At 35.2% G+C, this 25,401-nt stretch overlaps 1 protein-coding gene across 7 annotated transcripts in view; it reads left to right on the top strand.

The window, feature by feature from the left end:
- CACNA2D1 (calcium voltage-gated channel auxiliary subunit alpha2delta 1) overlaps positions 1–25,401 on the top strand; it is a 395,226-nt gene that overhangs the window by 287,079 nt on the left and 82,746 nt on the right. For all 7 annotated transcript variants that reach the window (XM_059712160.1, XM_059712158.1, XM_059712164.1 and 4 more), the window contains exons 7-11: positions 17–148; positions 3,808–3,877; positions 6,022–6,072; positions 8,274–8,373; positions 22,944–23,102. In XM_059712160.1, coding sequence (XP_059568143.1) covers positions 17–148; positions 3,808–3,877; positions 6,022–6,072; positions 8,274–8,373; positions 22,944–23,102 — 512 coding nt within the window. The remainder of the gene's footprint in view (positions 1–16; positions 149–3,807; positions 3,878–6,021; positions 6,073–8,273; positions 8,374–22,943; positions 23,103–25,401) is intronic.

The raw sequence follows: 25,401 nt of genomic DNA, 5'->3' as shown, positions 1-25,401 counted from the left end.
CTTTTTTGTTTGTTAGCAACAATTGTGTTAAATGAACTGAACTGGACAAGTGCCTTAGATGAAGTTTTCAAAAAAAATCGAGATGAAGATCCTTCATTATTGTGGCAGGTGTTTGGCAGTGCCACTGGCCTGGCCAGATATTATCCAGGTAAGCGCTTAGTGAATCAGTAGGCACCAGGTAAAATCATGAGTCCAGACTTAATGTTTCTTGAGAACAATCTATTACCTTCTCCTACATTGAAAGAAAAAGATAGTTACCATGTTCCTTTTCAAAGGAAAGACTATTTCTCTTTAAATGGCTTTGTATCTACCAAAACCACTTTAAACCCAGACACCTAAGCAGCACCTGAGGTATTGGCACCTGGAATCAGGCCAGGTAGCTGTGAGACCAATGATCAGGTATCTGTATATCTGGATGGGGAAGTTATCCTGAATCCTAAAGCAATTCTGAGATAAAGATCCACATGCTCAGCATGGACCAATGAGTCACATTGAGAATTGAATAGAATTTTCAGAACCTAATTGAAATTTTTCTCTCCAGATCTGGTTTATGTTTCTACATAAAATGCGTTGATGCTTATCTTCAATCTCAAATGAGGATTTGTAGAAATGAGGATGATAGAAAATAACATGCAATTTCAATGAAAGTAAAGCTTTCTTAGGTATCAGGCTGGATTATTTTGAGGGCATCTCAGCAACGAGATGAATCTATTTTATACATTAAAATGGATAAACCCTTTTGTGATGTCCTTTATGTTTTCTTATAAAGGAGGGTTTGGAGAAATAAATCTATCAAAAAATGAAAAATTCATCACTAGTCAATCCTGAGGACCCGTTGAAAGGACTTTTAGTGAAATGTCTGTTTCCCCACTTTTAAGAACAAGCTGACAAGCACAAATACATTTTATTTCTCAGAGATATGGCCTGAGTTATGGGGTACTTAAGTAACTTGACTTGAAACAGTATAGAGGAGAATTGTTCTTGAGAGTTGACTTTTTGTAAACATGTTTAACAAATAGAATTAGTCACAATAACAATCACAAAAGTGAACATGGAGAGAACTAGAAACTGGGTAATATCTAGCTTTGCATGGCAATAACTCAGTATCAGAGAAATTAATGATGCTAAGAAGGAGGGGCGAATCAGTTTATAAGAGAGAACTAGGAAGGGGAGATTACAAAATAAGAGGGAGAGAGACCTTTGTGCTCAAGAATTAGAAGTAAAGACAGGTTGTGTTATAAGCACTTTTCAAAGATGGCTCCTTTTACAAATAGCAATTAACTTTTAAAAAATACTATTTAATCATATTCAGTTCTTTCATTTTACATGCTAATTGAGGAAGCAGGTTTTAACTTTTTAAAGCCCTATTCACATACTTTCAAATGTACTGCCATTTGTCCACTTTGTTTTGGGAAAAAACTTTAAAGGTTTAATTTAGCTGAATCCTCGAGGTCCCTCCAGAATATTAGCTGTGGAAGAAACCCTGTACTCTCCGGAAATACCTAGATTTGAACAATGGTTGGGCAGACATTTGCTTTCCTAGATTTTCTGACACCTGGATATGGGTCTATATCCCCTCTCTGTCTAGGAGACTCATCCTAGACCTTGCTGTGCGAGCCATGATGCTAATTAGGGACTGTGGAGAATCCATTCTGGGATGGTAGTAGTTGGGCAGCAACACTCAGATTCCTGAAAATCTTGTGAGCTATGCAATATAAATGTATGGAATCAATTCTTAAGAACAAAACAAAACAGTCCAAACTCATTATCTTGGCTTGGAATTCAGAACCATGACTAATACTCCATAGGAGATGACTGAGACAAGCCTAAAATAATGATTGACGTAACATCAGTTAGATCCCAGCAATTGGACCAGGGTTAAAGGTATTTTTAGGTATGTGAAATTCACCTTTCTTTTTCTTTTAATGAGGGGAAAAATGTGAAGCCTGTAGAATAAGAAAACTGCACTCGAACTTGCTAATTGGAAATGCAATTAGTTTTCATGTGAAATGGTGTTTCTACCAAGAGAATTAGCCCTCAAATGCATCATTATCAGCTGCATTATTTCCTAGCAGCTGAAAATAAAAACTGATACTCTTGTTATTTTAGACTGTATTGACTAGAAAATGGATTTGTAATTTGCATACTTTCTCAAAAATATAACTAACACATATTTTAGTATTCTGATGTAATGTATAGATACCTTTTTTTTTTAAGTAAGCAGTCCAACAACTGACATAGTATTCCTTAAATGTCATGAAGTAGAAGTGTAGTTCAATAGATGTAGTCAGTGATAAACTCACAGTTCATTTTTGATCAGAGGAAAGCATTCTCGTGAATGACTAATATCACCTTTAACTTGGGCTTTCAGAAGTTATATGCCCACAATGTAGTTGTTATTCCCACCCCTTCTTTCTTCTGTCATCCCAAAATCTTATTGGAAAGCAAAAGAGACTCTAAACTGAGCAACCTTTCACTTTTTGCAGGGATTTTAGAAGCTCTGATTTCTTATCAAAATATGTATCTTTCATTCTGCATCATTATGAATCTGATCATTTCACTGTGTGGTTATTAGTCATTTTTACTATTTGATCTTCCACAATTCTGAGCCTATATAAATAATGTACCAGTTAATTGCCACAATGGGATTTTACAACAAATTAGTAATATCACAGAAGAAATCACGTTGTTTAATTTTACCATAATATAAATATCTTAACTATAATCAAGGGATATGCCCTAATAGTAGATATTTCAGAAGACTCTAAGAGAAGATTCTTAATGTTTTTAAATATAACCCATTTAAGAATCATGAATTATTATTAGAAATTTCTCTAAGGATCATATATCTAAACATATTCAAGGAGAGGACTTGTTCAGCATAAAATTATTGTCTAATTCATCAACTTCTAATGTCATCCAATGGGTCTAAGTGGTGTGTGTGTGTGTGTGTGTGTGTGTGTGTGTGTGTGTGATATTGTGAAACAAGGTTTGTAAAACATTTAAATTAAAATATTGATTTAATTCGAATAAGTATACATCAAATACATTTGAAATCAACGCAGTTAGACAAAAGTATTTTTTTATGATTACTGAAAATGGTGAAAGCTATGAAATTAAGTAAAGGTTCTTGAATCTGTATTGAATTATTTCAAATCCTTTAAATAAATTTAAGGAAAACAGTTTTTTGTTAGCTTTTAATTATAATTTAACCTTTTAACTAAAATTTCAAATGGACTAGCCATTATCAAATGGCTAGTTAATAATAAGGCTAAAATTATGATATTATATGATAACAACCTAAGAAAAATAGCAATCTTTTTTATAGATCAAGGTAGTATGGCTTTAGATGAAAATATAAAGATTAAATAATTGAAAGCATAATTTCCATGATGCCAAATCCATTTTCTTTTAAGGTAAATTTTTCTGTTAGTAGAAAAGAAAAAATATATAATTTCTGGAAACCTAGTAAAACATATAAGTCAGCACCCAGAAAATCCCTGTGTCTGCAAATTATCTCTGAAATAATATGAAAAAGAAAATATGTTGACTTTCTTTTATACTGCTATATAATTTTCCATTTTTGGCCATTAACAAACAAACAAAAATTATGCATAAAAATTGTATCCCCCATTTTAAAATTGTTGTGGATAAGAAGAATGTGTCAGTGGTGTTTTTGGTTTATTTTAAATACTATTTTTATAGGTCATGTCTAATATTTTGATGTTATTTCTCTAATTTTTAATGTAACTTAATTTCTCTCTCCCTTTTACTTTCTTATTATTTTTTTCTTTCTTTCTCTTAAAGCTTCTCCATGGGTTGATAACAGCCGAACTCCAAACAAGATTGATCTTTATGATGTACGCAGAAGACCATGGTAAGAATTTTAGGTAATCATGAAAAGATTAAACAGACAAAAGTAGGCTACATTGTTTTGTGTGAAAAAGATGGAAGGAATCTTTACATTATTAGGATGAATATTGTCTAATAATTTAAATGGCTCAGGTATTTTTTAAAAATGTTAACAACTGCATACAGTTAAAAGTAAATGAAGATAAAGTTCACATGGGAACAATAATGAATATTGTTGAAATTCATCAATACATTTATTTCAACTGGACTACCTTTATTTGCAATTTCATCTCCAAAACTCTTTTAGCTCGTGGGATTTCTATGGAAAGACCCCCAGTTTGCTTAGAGTAGAGCTCTAATTGAGCCTCTGGACTGAGTAGGAGGTGGTTTGTCTTTGGCAGTCAACTAATGAGAACTGGCCCAAACAGTAAGAGCTGCCCCTAGTTATAGTTATATTGCTTAGGTTTATTGTTCAAAAAACAAAAGTATTATTTGTTTCTCACTAGTAAAGCAACTCATTTTCCTAATATAAAACTCAAAAAATACCAATAACTTATATTTTCCCAACTTATGTGTTGTAAAGTTTTAAAAATGTATTTAATATCTTTTCTTGAATTAGTTCACATGATGTCCAATATACTGTTTTGTCATATACTCTTTTCATATCAATACCTTTTAGTGCCTGTTCCTAAGAGATACACTTTACATCATTTTAAAATAATGACGATGAGGTAACTTATTTAAGAAATCCCCTATTATTCCACATTTAGATTATTTCTAACATTTTGCTAGGGTTCAGATATACTGGTTGATTCAAAGTAAATGTATTTAATGCTTTGATGATGCTGTTAAATATCCCAGTAGCAGTTTACATGAACATCAACCATTATAGTAGCGCAAAATATTATTAATCCACATATTATGTTTGTTGATATTTCTCCAAGTGTGGTGGCTGTGAAGCAATGGGAGGTAAAGACAATTACATCCCATGATTTGGATTCAGGAAACAGCTGTTTTGGGGGAAACTTAGGAGCTAAGTGCTAAACAGAAGAGGCGGACTATAGTCTTTCTCTAATCTTCCCACAGAGAGGCACGTCTGCACCATTTGTTAAGATGCCAGACATGAAGTAAATTTGCTTTCCATTGGAATATCCCAGCAGCGTTTCCCCTAGCCTTCTTAGAGTGACGCAAACTTGCCTGCAAGTTATAAACTCTGTTTCATGAACACAACACGTAGTCCTGAGTAGATGCTAACTGTGCTGGGTGTTGTCTTTACACTAATAGACAAGTCATCTGGCAAACTTCTGAAAAGTGAGATTTAGAGTCATGGGTAAAGAGGCATCAGAGATGAGTAGAAAGTTGAATCTTCAGCCTTTCTGGTGGGGAGAGTAGGTCCCTGTGCCCTGGCACTCTGTGGCCAGGCAACATGAACTTTGGGATCATTCACCTGAAGTTATGTTTCTCTCTCTACAATTCCTAAATGATCTGAATAAAACTCTCCTATAGTCTCTTTAAAATGCAGTGATTCTAAATATGTAGGGCTGGGTTGAACTTGGGAATCAACATTGTAAAGTAACTCTCCAGGTGGTTTCTTAGATTCTATGAAGTTTGAGAGTCACCACTGAGAAATCTTGGTAGTAACAGTATATATTTTTTTGTTTTTAATTTCTTTATTGTCCCATTGTATTTCTGTTCTGTTGATGTTGCTTTTTCATGGCCCTAGACCACTTAACTATATTTCATGTTTATTTTTTGCATTTAAAAATATGACTTAGCCTTGTGATTATTTATTCTTATTATTCCTTAGAATTAGTTTTAGAATGTGTAGTCAACAAATTGACGTTCAGAATAATTTTTCCCTAAAAAAATGGGCTTCTAGAAGTTACATTATTTTGCTCTTAGTATTAAAACACGTCTCTTCACCCTTTTTAAATAAATATCTGAAAAACATAATTGAAACATTATGCCACTAGCATCTCTACTATTATAGCTTTTTAACATGGACAATGCAAAACTATGAATGAAAGAGCAGAACATTGTTGACTGAGATAGAAGAGAAGTAGGTCTGTTTGGAAAATATCTTATCTCTGATCAGGAAATATCAGGGTAACAAATATCAAAGTTTGCTATTTTGCAAGAGAAAATGTGTTCATTTGGGATTTGTTTCAGGTACATCCAAGGAGCTGCATCTCCCAAAGACATGCTTATTCTGGTTGATGTGTGAGTAGCTAAGCACTACATATTTATTTCTATACTGAGAATATAGGGTGGAGTCATAGGTTGTGTTGGGGCTGAGAAATGATTGACAGGTTGGGGGGAAAGAACAAAGTGTTATTATGATTATTTTATATTGAGACAAAGAAGCCATATGAAGACAGTAACAAAACAAAAATTATGTTATTGAAAATAAGAATCTATATCAGAATTGAAAATTAAGGCCTGGCATGGTTCTAAAGTCTGAGCTTTTTGAAAAATATTAATTTTCTTCTAATGTTTGGCTTTATATTTAAAATAACTTTAAGGTACATTCTGGCTAATACTAAGCAGTTTCTGCCACAAAAAATCATTCAGTTGACAACTAGTCATTAAGATTCAAATAACTTTGAAGGTTTTAACCACAAAACAGATAGAGTAAAATGTATTAAATGTCAATACTGGGACTTTCTTGAGGGAAATGCTAATATATGTGTAAGAATTCCAGGAGTTTTTATATTGGTCATTTTATGTGTTACAATGTTTCAGTTTAAGGTGTGTGTGTGTGTGTGTGTGTGTGCATGTATGTATGTGTGTGTGTATGTATGTGTGTGTGTGTGTGTGTGTGTGTGTGTGTGTGTGTGTGTGAAAGAGAGAGAGAGAGAGAGAGAGAGAGGTCCTTTAATGAAGTTGAAAATAAAATGGTAGAGCATAGAAAAACATATATCCTGCTATAGAGATTTGGTTTTTAAGAGTAATACCAAGGAATAAAATCAAAGCATAAAATGCTTTGATTATTTTCCCTGAGAAAATAAAGGTATGTCCTCAGATATTCTTCACCACATTGGAAGAAACAGAATCCAGTGATTTATTGGCAAATAAATCTGTATCACAGGCTAACATTAACGTTTGAAAATTTCTTCATTTTGACCTAACGTAAACAAGTTCAAAACTTTATAACCTAGCCTGAGAAGAGGAGATAAATGAATTAGACAAATGTAACTTAAATGTTCACTCATTCTCATTTCATTTGTTAAATGCATTTAAGCTATATCTCATTTAAATTAAATTATTGTGGAATTTATATCATACACGAAACCTTAAGTACAAATTTTAAATGGTAATGTAATGTGTTATAATTCTATTGGATATATAATTTCCAGAAATAATTTATCATATTAAAATCTTTGAAAACCACATGCATATCCCAAAATTGAAAATATATATTTACTAGGTAACTATGGGTAGTGTTGTATTAAGGTGTGTTTCCAGAATTTTCACCTACTGCATGGGGAGGAGAGGTGACTATGAGCTGCCTGCAGTAGCTGTTACCCTAGCTCATGGAGATCTTCAGGTCATGGAGATCTGAGTCAGAGTGGAGAGCGGGTGGAGACGAGGCCACTGTCTGGGAACAGAGTGAAGTGGAATGAATGAGAAAATTGTCTGAAAGGGAGGGAAGGTTAAGGGGGAGGAGGAAATTGGACTAAGACCTAGCTTGGTTATTACCAATAACATAAATAGGAAAGAAAAATATGTTGGCGAATAATGTGTCATTTTGGGCATTGAGCCTGTAGTTGTTTAACAAGCAGTGAAATGTAAAAGTGGGGAAAAGTTGGGAGCTAGAGATTAGAATTGGGAGTCAGTTGTCTAGAGCCCCACAAATAGATGAGGTCATTTATGAGCATCATAGACTATGTAGAGATGAGACAAAATGAAGGCTGAGCCCCAGAAAATATCAACTTTAGGATACAAAACAAGGCCTTTTGTCCACATAAAAAATATGTCTCTTAACATATATGTTATGCTGCTTCATAATTATTGGTTTAATCAAGTAAAACATTGGATACCCTCAAGCAATGACCTTAAATGTTTACCTGCAGAGGTTATAACCCCTCACTTCTAACTTGGATAACCAAGCTGGTATTAAGTTTATGTTTCCTGAGTACGTGACTATGCCCTGAGTATTCATATTTTCTTAAAATTATCATTTGACTTTCCATTTTTGTCATTGTGCTTAGAAATATATATTCTGATGCTATATAAAACAATAAGATGTCCTTTTTTCTACACTATTAAAAATATGACTTTTCCTACTACTGATTTTTTAAAGACGAAATTATTTGAGTATTATATAAAGATCTAGAGCCAGTAGGTAACTGCCTTTACTTAAAGTGTCTGATTTTGATGAACTAGATGGTCATTAACATGCCTGCACCCATTTTTTATAGGAGTGGAAGTGTTAGTGGGTTGACACTTAAATTGATCCGAACGTCTGTCTCCGAAATGTTGGAAACCCTCTCAGATGATGATTTTGTGAATGTAGCTTCAGTAAGTATAAGATGACTGCACTTCTTCGGTCATCCCATTTTGGGGGAATTAAATCTGCAATTTCTATCTCCTGTGACTTTAAAATACTCTGTAATGCTGTATTATAGACAGGCTGAGATATTTCTGATCTATTAGAAGACTATCTCACTGAGCTGTTCATATCTTGTTACTAATTCTCCTTTATTTCTTCACCAAGGTCCTTTCTGAATGTCTAAGGCTTTAGCCACAAAGTAATTGAAGGAAAAACATTACACATATTCTCCTTTACTCAGAGAAGCTTAACCAGGTGACATGAACCCTTTTACTCATTGATAACATTATAACTCTTAATAAAATTTATTTTTCAATTTAACGGGAGAACCAATAGATATTTGAATGTGCTTCGTTTAGAGTTTTATTTCCCCAGAACCATCTTAGACCTTCCTATTCATAGAGTGTACTGAACTCTGAAACAAGTGAAATAGAACAAAATAAACATTACCATGTCTCATTTTAATTCATAGAAATGAGGCAAAAAATGCCATGGCTGGTGACTGATGGATATAATTTCACATTTGAAGTGGATGTATTCCTAGAGATGAACATGAGGGAAGGGGAATTTGTGGGGAGGTCATTTTGTATGGAACACAGGAGAATGGCTTTATCTCTGACACCACAGGGAGGAGGAAGAAGTTCAAGCACATGGCCTCCCTTAACTGAGAGGGCACCTTGGGGAGTGAAAGTGGGCAGGAGATGGGGCATAATCCCGTGTCAATCAGAGCTCCAGGTAACTAGATTAATATTTACTGAGAGGAAGAGGATTAGTCCTAAAGTGCTTTTAGCATGATATCCCTGGCTAAGGGTAACTATGCTAAATAGAACCCAGGATCAATGAAGCAAAACCCCCTGAAAAATGTCCCTGCGTGATATAACTCTCTGGTTAATACGTTGGAGCTAGTCCGTAGTTTAAACAGTCCAGCTATACAAGGAACCCCTCAAACCTCTTATTGAGACTTTTCATCTGGGCCCGAGGGCTGTCGCCAACATGGTACTGAAGGGCCTGTCTATGTTTTCTAGAGCGGCCGTATAGAATGCCATAGACTGGATAGCTTGAACTACAGAAATGAATTTCCTCATAGTTCTGGGGTTGGAAGTTCAAGGTCAAGCTGCCAGTAGAGTCAGTTTCACCTGAGTTTTCTTTCCTTGGCTTGCAGTAGCCACCTTCTTGCTGCCTCTTCACATAGTCACCTCTCTGTGTGTGCAGACCCCTGGTGTCTCTTCCTCTTCTTATAAGGACACATGTCCCTAAACTAACTGCCTCAGTTTAACTTAATCACCTGGTTGAAGTTCTTATCTTCGGACGCTGTTACATTCTGAGATACTGGGGTTGGGACTTCAACATATGAATGTCAGGGGGACACGATTCAGCCCATAATAACATGTGGCACCACTGACCATGTCCAGATCTTTTTCTGCTTCTGATGAACCTTTAGAAACCTTAGCTTGTCTGACCCCATGTGTTACCTCACCACTTAGTCTGTAGCTCTCAAAAAAGTGATCTGGAAAGACGGTCATTTTGTTTCATTTGTACATAAACATATTGTTTATCACACAGCCATTGTGGTGGTTGCTAACAAAATATGATCTTTGACATCGCAAAAGAGAAAGTCGTAAATTCAGTACAGATTTGTCATATCTAAGTTTCTTTTGTTTAAGAACAGGAATTTTGATACTTAAATCATGTAGGAGATGCAGAATGAATGCTGCATCATTTCCTAGTGACTCTGTTGTTTCCAGTGCTGTTTTTTGGTTACAGAAAAGAAGCCTGCTGTTAGGCAAAGCTCAAATGCAAGCATTATGTAGCTGTTTTCCCACTAATCCAGTTATATGTTTTGACAGAAGTAAGTGGTAGATGATAGGAGCAGCAATTCAATTATAGCATGTTCTGATTTACAGGCAAAATTTCAAATGTTGACACGGGAGTGGAATTTGTTTATGAAAGTGAGGGAATTTGACGTTTTAGGAATAAAGTTGTGAGCTAGTGGATAATGAAAGGAAAATGTATGCTGATTATGGGCAATATGTGAAAAGTTACCAACTGAACAAGGTTGTCATATCTTTCCATAAAATCACATAGCTTCTTACTTAAGAATTAGATGCAAATATCAAGATTGTATTAAGGTTCCTTGAGTGCATTTTCTTCCAGAAAGCTTTTATAATTCATGTGCATTAAAAAATGCTGTCCTGGAGTAGTCATCAGAAAGAAATAATCAAAATATAATTCCTTATAATATCTTTGCTATTAGTTGTAAGAGAGAACTTTTTTCTTAACTCTCACCCAATGTATGTTTTCATTGATTTTAGAGAGAGATGAAGGCGGAGAGAGAGAGAGAGAGAGAGAGAGAGAGAGAGAGAGAGAGAGAGAAAGAAACATCAATTGGCTGTCTCCCATACAGGCCCTGACCACTGGCGATTGAACCCCCAACCTAGAAATGTGCCCTGACCTGGAATCAACCCTTTGGTGTTTGGGATGATGCTCTATCCAACTGAACCAACTGGCCAGGGCTGAGAAACTTGTTTTTTAAAGTAAACTCTCCACTTTACCTAGATTGTAGTCATACCTATATTGTGGTCAGTAAACAACAGTTTTAGGAGTGACAGTCTCTATATGTAGTGCAAAATGGAGAGTGAGGAACCACCGCCACATATGAGCTGGGGAAGGGATGATCTTGACCTGATGGCAACATTAGCAAGGCTCACCTCTTATGAAGTGACCCACTTCCCACTCTTCTCAGGCAATCCGGCCTCTTGGATGTACTCATTGAATTGCATAGGGATTGTGCATAACCTTTGAAACGATTAGTTACATGACCTTGTACAAGTTATGTAAGGCTTATGAATCTGTTTCTTCCTCTTTGAAAAGGACATCATATTTAACTTGTCAAAAAGCTATTGAGCACTATATGCAAAATGCTTAGTTATGGCAATTGTTGTTATTATTACCATCAATTCTTTTAATACTTTTCTACCAACTGCTGAGAGACAGTTCTTCATGAATACGTCACATTTCTTCAAGGCTAAGCATTAACAGCCAATCTGCTCAGCTTTATGTCCATTCCAGGAGAGTGAAGGTAGAGCTGTCTTCTCCCCCAGAAGAGGTTTACATTGCCGAGTCATTAAGATATGGTCTCCTTTTTATGAGGAGGATGGTCTGTCTGCCAGCAGCCCCTTGTAAGCTCAGGGGCTTCCTCATTTGGGATCTCTTGGCCAAAACTCATCTACGGCCAGTGCGGATGACTGCTGGCCCTTCTCTTATCCCCTGTGGGAATTGGGTTTTGGGTGCAAATAGGTCTCAGTCTGGTTACTCCTGCCTTTTGTCTCTCACCAGAGGACTTGTATTTCTTGGGCTAGCACCGTGGTCGGCAAACTGCGGCTCGAGAGCCACATGCGGCTCTTAGGCCCCTTGAGTGTGGCTCTTCCTAAGCCTTAGGAGTACCCTAATTAAGTTAATAACAATGTACCTACCTATATTGTTTAAGTTTAAAAAATTTGGCTCTTAAAAGAAATTTCAATCGTACTGTTGATATTTGGCTCTGTTGACTAATGAGTTTGCCGACCACTGGAGCATCTGTGAAGCGGTAGAAGACTAACTACTTAGCCTAAAAGTAGGATGAAATCTCAGACACCTCCCAGTTCTTGACCTGATAGTTAAACACCAACTAATGTCAGTGGGCGTTTGCTGAAATATGCAATTGTACATATCTGCAAAGAGACACGATTTGGATTGTTCCTTTTCCTATGAGTTCAGAACTTTTTTTTCCCCTTCTAAAATATGCCTAATGGCTTTCTCGGATTAGGAACTTTTCTGCGTATGATAATGAGCACAGTTGTCTGTTGTTTCACAATTTAAATTTAAAAGTTATTTTTAAACCCTTCCGAAGCAGGCCCGCATTTGCCAGTGCTCGAGTAAAAGAAAAGATACTTGGCATGCCATTGCAGTTTGCTGACAAATGAATTCTGGGAGAGTAATGTCATTTCACGTCTTATAAAATAGGCATCCGTTTAGATTGCAGGAAAATTTTATGTTGATTCATATCTCATGTCAACAAATAAGAATATTATAGTTTATACCCTTGATTCTCACAGTGGGGCCTGTGGCCAAGCAGCATGAGCAGCACCTGGCAGCTGGTTAGAAACGCAGAATCTCAAACTCTGCCCCTGATCTAAGGATCCAGACTCTGCAGTTAGCAAGTCTCCCAAGTGATTCCTCAGCAGTGGGAAAACCAGAGAATCCGGGCTCATAAGGGAGGCACATTTTGCAGAGTCCAGTGGGCATCTGCCTGGGGCTTGTTGTAACTAATCATGCTTATTCATGATTGAGATTTTAAGATCTTGGTACTTCATTGAATTACTAATACAATGGATGTTTATGAATGTTTTTATTTTGTAGCCATTTGCTTTTGTGAGGGTGAAATTTAAAAAAAAAAACACAGGAAGAAGGAGTAAAATTAAGCTCATTAAAAAAACTGAAATTCCCTCTTTTTACATACTTTTAAAGGTAAAGATGGGTGCTTTAAAAATTATCTTCATCTAAATTATACACAGAAGAAATTGTAGACTGTGAAGGAAAGACTGAAATGAGAAATTTAGGGATTATATAACAAGACAAGTAATCAAGGTTATTTAATTAAAAAAAAAAGAGATTGCTAGAGTATAACTTAATTGCTTTGGAAGTATAAGGAAAGTTTATAAGAAGGTGTGGACAAGCATGGTAAATATTTTTCCATTAATTATAAGGTGCAAGAAATATGGCTTTGGTACTTAAAAATTAGTTGCATTTGGAGTTTTAGAAATAAGAAAGTAATACTTAAAGTGAGGAAGAGGGAATACTTTTAAAACTGAGCTATTGTTTTTAAAATAAAAGTTATTGACTTATTTACTGGGGCTTGAAGGACTAGGTAAAGACTCCATGCCCAATAAGCATAGATGTATGTCATTACATGTTGGGTAAAATTTTTCAAAGTACATTTATTCATTTAATTTTAAGTAAAGGCAAAGAGATTGGCTAGGGCTAACCTGAGCTTTAGCCTTAGCAGGGTACCTCATAGTTATTTTAATTAAATTAAACTATCGCATTTGCTATTTAATTATTTAGCAGGTTTAACTTTAAGAGAAATTAAAATATAAAGTGATAGTATAATAAGGTAGTTATTAGCAAATATATAGACTTAAATCTTAATTTTTGAATAGCAAAATCCCACTTCAGCAAATTCTTGGTCATATATTCCATTGTAAAGGACTTTGTTATAGTAACAATTTGCATATTACGTTCTCTTCCAAATTTCAAGATACAAATATTGCCATTTGCTTTCCCCCACTTTTCTAATATTTTGTTAAATGATTCATGTTTATTGTACCCTTTAAAATATATTCCTCAAATTTTTTTTCACTCCTCATGAAATCTTTCCTGCTTAACCTTTGCTCTATCGATAGGTATCTATTTATTATTTTTATTGATTTATACTATATCAAAAGTACAAATTTTTTGGATGTGTATATTTCAAATGTATATTTTGATCCCAATGGAACTCAGTTAGATTAAATATAATTCCTTCAAATCTAGTTGGTATGTTTTTTTGTTGATCCCAGATGCTATCCCAGATGTTTAAAAGAACTTATTGGTAATGTTAGTAACTTTGTATCAAAATGCAAATAGAATATCGTAAAATGACACTTGGGACTTATGCAGAAATTTATTCACTATTTCAACAAAGGTTAGTAGACTGAATTTTGAGTATGTTATGATTTAAGTTAATTGGAATATTTCTTTAAAAATGAAAACATCAACATTTTTGATGGACTATCATTTATAATTATAGACAAACAGAAATTTTGTTTTGGTAATGCTATCAACATTTTTATTAGTTTATTGTTACCATTTTCTTTTGACATACAGAATTTATTATTCCTATTTATTTATGTAATTCTTTTTCTGATAGTTAAAATGATCAGATCTGGCTCTGGGCGGGCGTCAGTTGGTTGGAGCATTGTCCCGTACACCAAAAGGTGGTGGGTTCAATTCCTGCTCAGGACACATAACTAGATTGCAGTTTCCATCCCCAGTCAGGGGAGCATACAGGAGGCAACCAATTAATGTTCTATCTCACATTAATGTTTCTCTCTCCTTTTCTCTCTTTTCTCTCTCTCCCTGCCTCCCCCTTTCTCTCTCTCTCCCTTCTGGTCTCTCTAAAAAATAAAAACATATATTCTGGTGAGAGTTAAAAAAAATTATCAGGTTTAATTACCTGATTTTAAAATTTGAGGGGCTTTCCCTTTTATTTCAGAAAGGAGGAACCTAAAGCTCAGAGCAGAGAATTTAATAAAATGTGGCTATTGATGCTTATTAGTAGCCGTTTCTGAACTAGTCCTGCTTTTCTGAAATTGAATTAAAAAGTGGAAACCTTTTTATCAAAATTTATTTTTTTATACAGTAGAACCAAGAAACCACAAAACAGCAGCCAGTGTTTGGGGACAGTGACATCAATTTGAGGACAAGAGTGTTCAAGTCCCAGAGTGCCATTAGCACAGATATTCCCGTTTCTCCAACTATGGGTGACCACATCTTCTGGTTTTCCCAGAATAGGGCTTAATAATAGGATTAAAATCAAATTTACAACATTAGCAAATCTAATTAATTACCTAGTAGTACTTTTAATAATATATTTAGGATCTGAATTTTTTTTAAAGGAAAGAATATATGAGATATATGTAGAATAGTTGAAATGGAAATACAGTTATAAATGTGGAATTAATAATTCTTTCTGGAATGAAAACTGACTCAAGTGAATATGTAAATTTTTCTCAAATTTATTGGTAAATGCAATTTTAATTTGACCAAAAAAAGTTCCAAAGTTCAATAGGACGACAACTGATCAAAAAGTGACAGGATATGACAGCTTACTCTTCTGGTTTATATGGAAAATGATTAGACACCATAGACAAGAGTGTGCCAGGTGTTTGGGTTAGAAGTAGAGCTCTGACTCTTGGTTGCTGTGTGTGATCCTAAGCCTCATTCTCTCAACTTTATAATGTAAATCATATTAAAACTAAGACCATAAGCTTGGTGAAGGTCAATTGAATTAATATATGTAAAGTGCTTAGCTTGGCACAATTTTTATCCTCAATATATTTTGGCTAATTTTTTTAATAATATTAAAAATAAGTTGGTGAAATGATGGAAAGAGTAAAGGGGTTAAAAATCCTAGAAATGTATCTAAATCTTAATTGATTATAAGGAATGGATCATAAACCAATAATTATTTTAAAAATAAAATAAAATTGGCTATTTGAGAAAACACACATCTAAATATAATTGTCACCTCATACTTTTGGGGGAAATAAATTCCAACATTACTGAATACAGAAATGTAAAATAAGTAACAAAATCATCAAATATTAGTAAAGACCATAAATGAATATTTTCCTGATTAGTTTATGTCTTCTAAGCATAAAATTACTTTAAGAAGTCATAATAAGTAGGTATAAATTAAAAGCTAATCAACAGAATGGAAAAATAAGGCTTACATTTTAACAGATTATATGAAAATTAATAAATGGGAAAAATTTTACTTCTTAGCCATCAGGGAAATTTAAGTACTTAACTATTGAATTATCCTCTTTACTTATAATTTAGCAATTAAAGTAATAAGTGCTTATGAAAGTGAAGTAAGATGTTTATACATATTATTGAAAATTGATTCAGTATTTCTGGAAAGTAATTTGGCAATAGATAAAGAACCTTAAAGTGATTCTGAACTGGGAATATGAACCTATGTGTATGGATAAGTGTTATCAGCTACATTCTCTGGATTTTATAACAATTTTATTATAATATTTTCTAGTTTACAAACATCCTATTAAAAATAGAAAAATCAACATAAATAAACCATACTTTAAATAGGAATAAAAGTTAACCAATATTTTCAAGATCACAGTTTGTGTTCACTTTCCTTTTATTTTTTTTCCTGCATCGCCCTCTGGTGTCCAAAATATGGATAACTTCTGTTACCATAATTTGTAATTGTGCTCACTTAATATGCAAAATTGCATTGTTTACAGTACATAATTTAGGTAACTCATTTAATTAATTATTTTATCTAATTTAAATTATGTTAAGAAGTTTATTCATATTGTATAATTAAAAAAAATACCCATGTTCCAAAACAGGCCGGTCTGGATTTGAGTTCTTGTGTTTTGCTGATCAACCGCACAGCTTGAGTCCACTCTTTTCCTCTATTTTTTTTTACATGCAAAAAAAGAGAGAGAAAAGATCATTAGAACATGTTCTAAGGAATAATTTGTATATAGAACAATTTTTCAAAAATAAAGGAATTATAAATTATGTTCAATTTTCCCATTAAAGAATGCTTTATGACAAAGTACCCTTAAAGGGAGTTTCTAGGAGTATAGAATCCCTGGATGAGGTAAAGGAGGGGAAATTAAAGACACGCTGAGTGGTCAGACACATATTAAATGGGCCACTTCTTTTTCTCTGCTGTTCTAAGTGGAAGAATATTCCCTTTGGGATTTTACTTTTAGTTCTTAATGTGTTAGGGTAAAACTCTGTGATCCCACCAACCTTTCAAAGGGAAACTCTGTTCCATGAAGGTGGATTACAGGTGCCGTTCCTAGACAAGGCTACTTTCCAGGACCTTGATGTTCTCTGACTGTTGGTGTATATCAAGGCCATGCCAACATTCTATGGTTTGTATCCCAGGTTAATCCAATGGGCAGCAGAGCTGCTCTCATGAATATTATTCAGTAGAGGCCACAGAACAGAAATAGATAACAGCTGTCACAAAACCAAGAGTTTAGGACACCTCATTTGAGAAATTAAGAGTTTGCTTTGGACCTAGAGTATCTTTTAATTTTATGTGTGTACTTGACTGTGATATTTAATAGGAAGGTTCTTTGAAGTTTACTCTTCATGGTTATTTCAGAGAATATCTTAATATTAAACAAATGTTTGAGGGACCCTTGTTATAGGGTATAGCCTGTTAGTGAACTTTATTTAAAGTTTAATAAGCTGGTATTGTTTATCTGAATCTCATGCATCTAGGAATCCATTCTGATTTTGCTACTGATTATACTGATGTTTTCACCAAGATAAATTTTAAAGGATAGAGTTGCCATTGATTTAACATCTATGTGCTGGCATCTACTTTATGCTAGGTGTTTCACACTCATTTTCATTTGACTATTTTAATAGTGTATGTTTGGAAAGACTACTTATGATTATGAATATAGAAATATAAACACATATTACACAGTTAAATATAGTCACTACATTGATAGGTTTATATCTTTATTATTGATCACCATTTTGGACCATCTTCAAATTTTCTTTCTTTTTTTTTTTTTTTTTTTAATATATTTTATTGATTTTCTACAGAGAGGAAGGGAGAGAGATAGAGAGTTAGAAACATCGATGAGAGAGACATCGATCAGCTGCCTCCTGCACATCTCCTACTGGGGATGTGCCCACAACCCAGGTACATGCCCTTGACCGGAATCGAACCCGGGACCCTTCAGTCCGCAGGCTGACGCTCTATCCACTGAGCCAAACCGGTTTGGCTTCAAATTTTCTTAAATTCCATTCATATATTAGTAAATATTTATAGCGTCCCTATTATATACCTAACATTAAGGATGGAATGGTAGGATGGCCGTTTTCCTTGACCATGTGGGCTTCTAATCCAGTAGAAGAGTCATTCAAGATGCCATACAAAGAAATATGAAATTATAACCAAGATATGTTCTATAGAAAATAAATCTAGGCCTAGGAAAGCTTATTATGGCATGATTTGTCCCAGGCAGGGAAGGTCAGGAAAGCGTTGCTAAGGCAAGAATGTGGAGGTAAGTGGGATGACCGAGTGCAGAGGAGAGGCAGAGCATTGTAGGCAGAAGGAACAGGGTACGTGAGAGAGGGAAATGAAAGGATGTCCAAGTGCCAGACACGGTCGCAAAGTCCCTCGTGATTTACAACCAGATGCTCACACTACCCCACACACTTGCCCTGTCTCAGACGCTCACAGAGATTTTGCTCAGCAGTTCTAAAAGGGACCTATTTGCTTGGATTTGGGGGATCAGGAAAGGAATCAGTGTGAGGTTAGCTTGAATCTCTGACTCTGTAGGGTTAGTGAAGAATACATCTTTAAAGAAGTATTTAATGAATAGATGACAAAAGCAGGGCTCCTTAAATCTATTTTCACTCACCATATACTACTTCAAAGTTTTATACGGTTATGTTATTAAACTTCTGCCTTCCAGTTTTTAATATACACGTGGCTTGCATATTAAATATGTGATTTATAAAATAAAATATAGGCACATGTTATCAAAGACTACAATTTTAGTTCATGAAAATAAACCGATGAATATCAGATGTCTGTGAAATGTATACTGATCTAATTTAGACTTTTAAAATGTATCATCCCTTTCCTTGGGAGAATAAGAATTGCTATAGGGACTTAAATGTAATTTCTTTCTTGCATTATTTATGAGTTTTATTATGAATATAATTGTAGTCTTTCTGATGTACACACTGAATTTGTATTTAATGAATTAAATTTACATTTAATCAGTTTGTGTTAAAGTGATTTAATGAGATGTTTCACTTTTCTGTTTAAAAGCAGGTCAAGGCCAATCAGAAGACTTAAGTCTATACATTATTGAATACTCATTTTCTGCATAACATAATTTTATGATGTATGGTTTAACTAAATCAGTTAATAACATTTCCTATAACTATACCTAATAATTCTCTAAAGTTAAACATTTTGCTATTAATATATTGGCAAATTATTATTTTACTTTCTAACATGAAAATTATTCTTTTAAAAAATATTATTTTAAATGGACTTTTAGAAGAATGGAGAGAGAGACACACACACACATAAACACATGCGCACTCATATAGAGAAACATCAATGTGAGAGAGAAAATTGATCGGTCACGCCCAGATTGGGGATCAAACCCAAAACCTAGGTATGTGCCCTGACCGGGAATCAAACTGCCACCTTTGGTACAAAGGGTGGCGCTTCAACCCACTGAGCCCCACCAGCCACAGCCTCACATTCTTTTATTTTCAAAATGAAACATGTAGATTAAGATTGTGTCACACTATCAAAGATTGGAAAGTAATGAACTAGGCAGTGGGAGTTAAAACATTCAAATTTATAGACAACAGTAAAATATATTGGAAGTTTAGTATTCAATGTTAAGGTAAGAACTCAAAGTATCTGTGCAGGACATTTTACTTGTTAATATCCACTCCCTCCAAACCATCTCTTCTCTTACTTTACCCTGATGACCTTGCTTCATTGTTCACTGGGGACAAAAGACACAGACAGTAACTGCCGTCTGTTCAACACCCAATCTATGCACCCCAATCTACACACCCCAATTATCTGTGCACCCCCATTATCTGTGCTCGGCTCCCACTCTTCTTTCCTAGAACAGGGAAGTCAACACATGTTTTCTTAAAGGATCATTTTTATAGCTGCCAGCTGTATCCCCTCCTTCCCCACCTCACAAGAACTTTATTTTTTACCTCTTTTTTACAGGGTGTTTCAAAATATGTATACACACTTTAACAGCTGATTCTATTGCATTTTGAACATGAAATATAGTTTAATCAGCACTGCCTTTATAATTATTCAAAATGTGTATACATTTTTGGGACACCCTCATTTCCTACCTCTTTTCCTTCCTTTTCTCTTTAGTATCAATCCTCTCTTGCTCTAGTGACCCTTCATTTTAAAGAAGCCCTTCCTTGCCCCCCGATTTACGCGTACAGGTACTTCGCTCTCTTGCTTCTCTGCTTCCCACCCAGGCGCTTTGAAGGTGACCCTCTGTGCATGCTCTCACCTCCCACGGTTCTCCAGTGCACTCCACTGGGTTCAGCCCGTACCGCCTGGATGAGTTCAGTAGTAAGTCCTCATCTTCTCTGTCTCTGAACTGCAATGTCATCTTCTTGAGACTCTTTCTCTCTCTCATCATCCAAGACAGTCCAGTCACCTTGTTTCTTTCTTGTCTCCATGGGAACATAACTCTTACTCAGTTTTCTCATGGACTCTTCCCCCTACTTTTAATTTATATGGTTTTAAGCCAAAGTTCTATGATGAAGGTGTTTTGTTTTGTTTTTAACTTTAACCAAGACTTCTTCTACTAGTAAGCCTCATGCTTTAAATGTTCTGATTTATTGGCATCTCCATTGGCATATCTCATTTGTTTTGAAAACTCACCCTCACTAGCACTCTGTGCTTCTCTTCCCTATAAGTCCTCTAGCTACTCCTCCAGCTCTCCAGCCACCCAGATGCCCATGTCAGAATCTGACAATCATTTAACATACCACAGTCTTATTAAGCCACATCCCCAATCCACCACCACAACCTATTGATTCTTCCTACAAAATAGATCCGGAATCCCTATTTTCTGATGATTCCCACAAATAAGAAAGCCAATTTCTATGTTCAACTTGGCTATGGCAACAGCCTTTTAATTATTCCCCCCTCCTTTAAATTTTGATCACCTTACATGTATTTTCCAAACAACAGCTAGTGTGATCTCTTTAAATTCTAGATTATACTAGTTAGCATTTGGCTTGAACTCTTTCTACGATGTTTCATTTGACAAAAGAAAACCCCAATTGTTCAGCATTTCCATTAGGCCTTTCATGATCTAGCCCCTTTCTCCTTCCCTGAACTCATTTGTCTTCATATGTGATTGGGCTAAATTTCTCTTCTTTATATTTCCCTAAAAGGCTCACCCATCCCCACATCACCCCACACATCAGGGCCGTTTTGTATGTTGTTCTATTTGCCTGGAATGTTCTTCCTCAAGAGTCTTCAGTAAACCATTTCTCTGGAATCACAGGAAATGCCATTTTTTGGGGGAAATTTTTCCCCTAACTGCTCACAATTCAAAATAGGACACCACCCCCTGATAGGTTCTCCTAAATCATAATACTATATTTCCTTTCCAAAAGTAATCATAATTTATTGTAACACATTAAGAGGTGATGTGGGAATAGTTAAAATCTCAAGACTCTTCGGCCACAGTGCTAGTCTGAATTCTGGCTCTATCACTTATTTGTCACTATGGACAAATTATTTCATTTCTCTATGTTTAAGTTTCTTCAGGGATAATAGTAACACTAATCATAGGACATTTGCCAAGAGGAGTGATAAATATTTATAAAGTACATAGTAAATGCAGCACATAGTAAATACCATATAAGTGTTTACACACATGCAAACGTGTGTGTTTATGTGCAAGCCCAGTTTACATACTGTCTGAAGGCACAAAACTATCAGCTGCCATAATTCTTAACATATAACATTGCCAGTTAATGTTTGCTTAATGGATTGATGAAAACTGCAGTGTCCTTATAACAAGGCTTCATTGATCTTCAGAGAAAAAAGAATGATGCATTATATTTATAAGAATATATAATTACTTTAAAATTTTGTGTTTTGGCTTGTTATCCACCTATTAAAATCATTTAATTATGTTTTTGATATGAGAATGTTTTCAAGCTTTTACCTGGCCAGCCCCCTATCTTTTAGCAAGTAGGTTTATTATCCTAATGTTTCAGATGTGACAGTCTAAACCCCAGGAGTCTGAAGGATTTATACAAATAGCAGAGTTAATAAATAATAGGATGATATGACTCATATCAGTATTCTGGATCTTATTGCAGTTACTCCTATTGTTCTTCTCTTTTTGGGAAATATCCAATGAATTATGTGAATACCTTTTATAGTGATTGGTGAAATTGGTGATCGCTCTTAAATTTTCAGTTTGGGGCACGTATGGTTGGAGTTTATCCTCTCCTCTCCTTGCCGCTTTGTTGATCAGGAACACATCACCGACAGCAGTAATTCTCTGCAGTGGTCTCTTGTCTTTTGCTTGCCTCCAGTTTCACTGAATTCTGTATAGAACCTCTGTAGTGATAGTTCTAAAAAGCTACCAGTGTTCTTGACACTTTCAGATTACCTGCTTTAATCCCCATAGGAAGACTCTACTCTCACATTTCAAAATGATGAAACCTCTCTTCCTTTAACCCAGTGTACCGTTTCCATCTAGCTCTTCCTTATGAGGCACGAGTAAAATACTCAGTTTCTCCCTTATCCTGCATAGGCATCATCATATCATTTCTGGATTCTGAATACATTTCATTATCTATTGGGTTTCTTCTCTTTCTTTTCTTTTTTTTTTTTTTTGTAAAAATGCTTATAAAATTTGAGAGCTGAAAGGGACTGTATATAACTCAAATCCCAAATTTATAAACAGGGAAACCAGGCTTCAGGAGGTAAGTGACAGGCTCAGAGTTCCAATATAACTTCAGGGCTTAGGTGAAAATTACTACTAGATCCTCAGTATACTTTTGTTACCAATCTATTCTACCCCTTTTTTTTTCCAAAGAGAAAGTAATGCATTAGGATTGAGAATTACAAACAATAAATTCAAAGAAAACTCCATGATTGATTTAAAGTTCATTTACATGTTCACTGTTTTATCTTTTTCAGTTTAACAGCAATGCCCAGGATGTAAGCTGTTTTCAGCACCTTGTACAAGCAAATGTAAGAAACAAGAAAGTACTAAAAGACGCCGTGAATAATATCACAGCCAAAGGGATTACAGATTATAAGAAGGGCTTCAGCTTTGCTTTTGAACAGCTGCTTAATGTAAGTAGCAATACCATCCCCCTTTCTTTTTCATTATTGAATTGCAGTTGCTGAATTTTAATATCCTGATAGTTAAAGCTCTCTGGGTTAGATAACAGTGCTCGTTTTCATTTGTTTAAAAAGTGCATGTGTCCAGGCCATAGAAACCTTTGTACTACTTTTATCTTTAAATTCAAATTCAAAAGGTATACAAAATTCCTTGTATACATATTTTCTTGTCCTTTTAGATCTTCTATCATATTTTCAGAATATGTTTAGAAACATATTTATAAGGTAATTTAATTTTGCATAAGCACTTAAAACTTAGTTGGCATAATTAGAATATCATTTATTTTTCCGTCTATCAATTGCTGCATTATATTTTTGGAAATTTGTTCTTTTAATCATCAAATGGTTGGTGGAAAGATTTTAGTTTTAAACATCTACTTTGGGTATTTTAATTGTTCCTAAATGTACAGAAAGGTCAAAATGGTAGACAGTAAGTTGAGAGGGAAGATAAGTCCCAAGCAGGAATTCTTCAGGGAAGATTCCCCTCAACTCATCACCCATCCGTGTCTACAGTTAGACTATTGGACTCGGACAGCCTGCTGCCTGACACTGTGGATTGTATTTTCAAATGGCTGTGCCATCTTTTTCATTCTGAACTAGTTGAGAGCAGGAGTTATCATTCAGTTTTGTACCTCTCAAGAGACAGTATTTTCACTGTGTTTGAGACTGAGGACCTAATCGCTCTGTACCTTGGTTTCTTCTCTTATACAGTGTAGGTCACCATCACATGTACATCATATGGTTGTGGGCAGGGTTGTTTAGAGTATCTGACTCACAGTAATCCTCATGTGTAATATAAGCTGCTGGGCTGGTGTTGGAGTTAAGATCATGATTACTATAATTAACAACTAGTACATGGCTAGTACAGAATCAGCAGATAATTCCTAATGTATTTGCTGAATCAGAAAAGCCCTTACAGGTGATCTTTTCTTCAAATTTGACTTTGATGTTCCCTAAGTGAATCTTTCTAAACAGGTTTTGAGAGTCTGATCAGTTGGTTCGGTCAATATTTGTGAGTGTCTCACAATTTCCTGTCACAGTGCCAGAGCTGGAATTCTAGAAATACTCCAGACCATCGGCTCTTGAGAAGCTCCAGCATACAGTTAATCATGATCCCAGTACAATGAGTTAGGGCCATCACGGGGCATTCAGAGTGTGTTTCTGGAGCAGCATGGAGGAGGAACTCAACTTACCCAAAGGGGATCAGGAAGGTGTGGCCTTTCCTTGAAAACAGGCTTTTGAGCAGTGAGTAGAATCTAGGTAGGTAGCCAAGAGAGGGGAAATCATTTATGATAAAAAGAACCGCATGGACAATTGCCAGACGACATGGAACCTTGCGAGAATTGCGGGCTGTTTGGCCATGGCTGGGGCATAGCAATACAGGAGCAGTGATGGAAATGGAAAGACCATGAATTGTCAGTTATTGGAGTGTTTAGGAGCCAACCAAATGGTAATGGTATGGAAATGACATGCTCTAACTAGTGTTTGAGGTTAAGCTATGGTGGGAATCCTGGTGTTGGAATAGTGTGAAGAGATGTTAGGAGTGACAGGGTAACTGGACCAGGGAAAGAGGCTGCTGAGTGGCAAGAGGGATTTGGGTGACTCTAAGTTCTTTTAACAAGACTACTAAGTAGATAACGGCACAGGAATCTAGATAGAGGGAAGGTGAGGGCAGAAAGAGCTCAGTTTCAGTTGTGTTGACTATTAGATGCTGTTAGATAAGTAAGTAAGGAGACGGAAAGGCAAAGCAGTTCAGCACTGCAGTTTTGAAGGGAAGTTATATTTGGTAAAAATGCATGTTTGTTAAATGATGTATGTTCATTAATAAAAATATGACAACTTAAAACTTTGAAATTCAAATGTAATTGGCCATTAGATTCAGATATATTCTTTCTATAGAAAAGGAATATAATTTTGAAAATTAATAATTATTTATCTCAGTAATCGAGTTTTCCAGATTGGCAGGTTCATTCTTCTTCTCGGTGTTGCTCATTTAGCTGCTCCCTTCCCTCTTGTTCAGGTTTCACTTGTGAAATGCTAAGGTGTCTCAAGCCTAATGTAGGATTTCAGAGGCAGTCTCATTAGAGAGGCCGCATTAACTCCCAGATTCATTGCTAGTTGCTGATAAAATATAACTGTACTTCTCTTGGCCGCTGGTGCTGCCTTTACCACCATTGTAAAGGAGTTTTAATATGTCTCAGTCATTCCTGGAGTAAATCTCAAATGTTCTGCTTTCCACGTGTCCCTTAGG

The sequence above is a fragment of the Myotis daubentonii genome, chromosome 10 (genome assembly GCF_963259705.1).
Source record: "Myotis daubentonii chromosome 10, mMyoDau2.1, whole genome shotgun sequence".
Taxonomy (NCBI): Eukaryota; Metazoa; Chordata; class Mammalia; order Chiroptera; family Vespertilionidae; genus Myotis; species Myotis daubentonii.
This window is presented reverse-complemented; position numbering and strand designations above follow the sequence as displayed.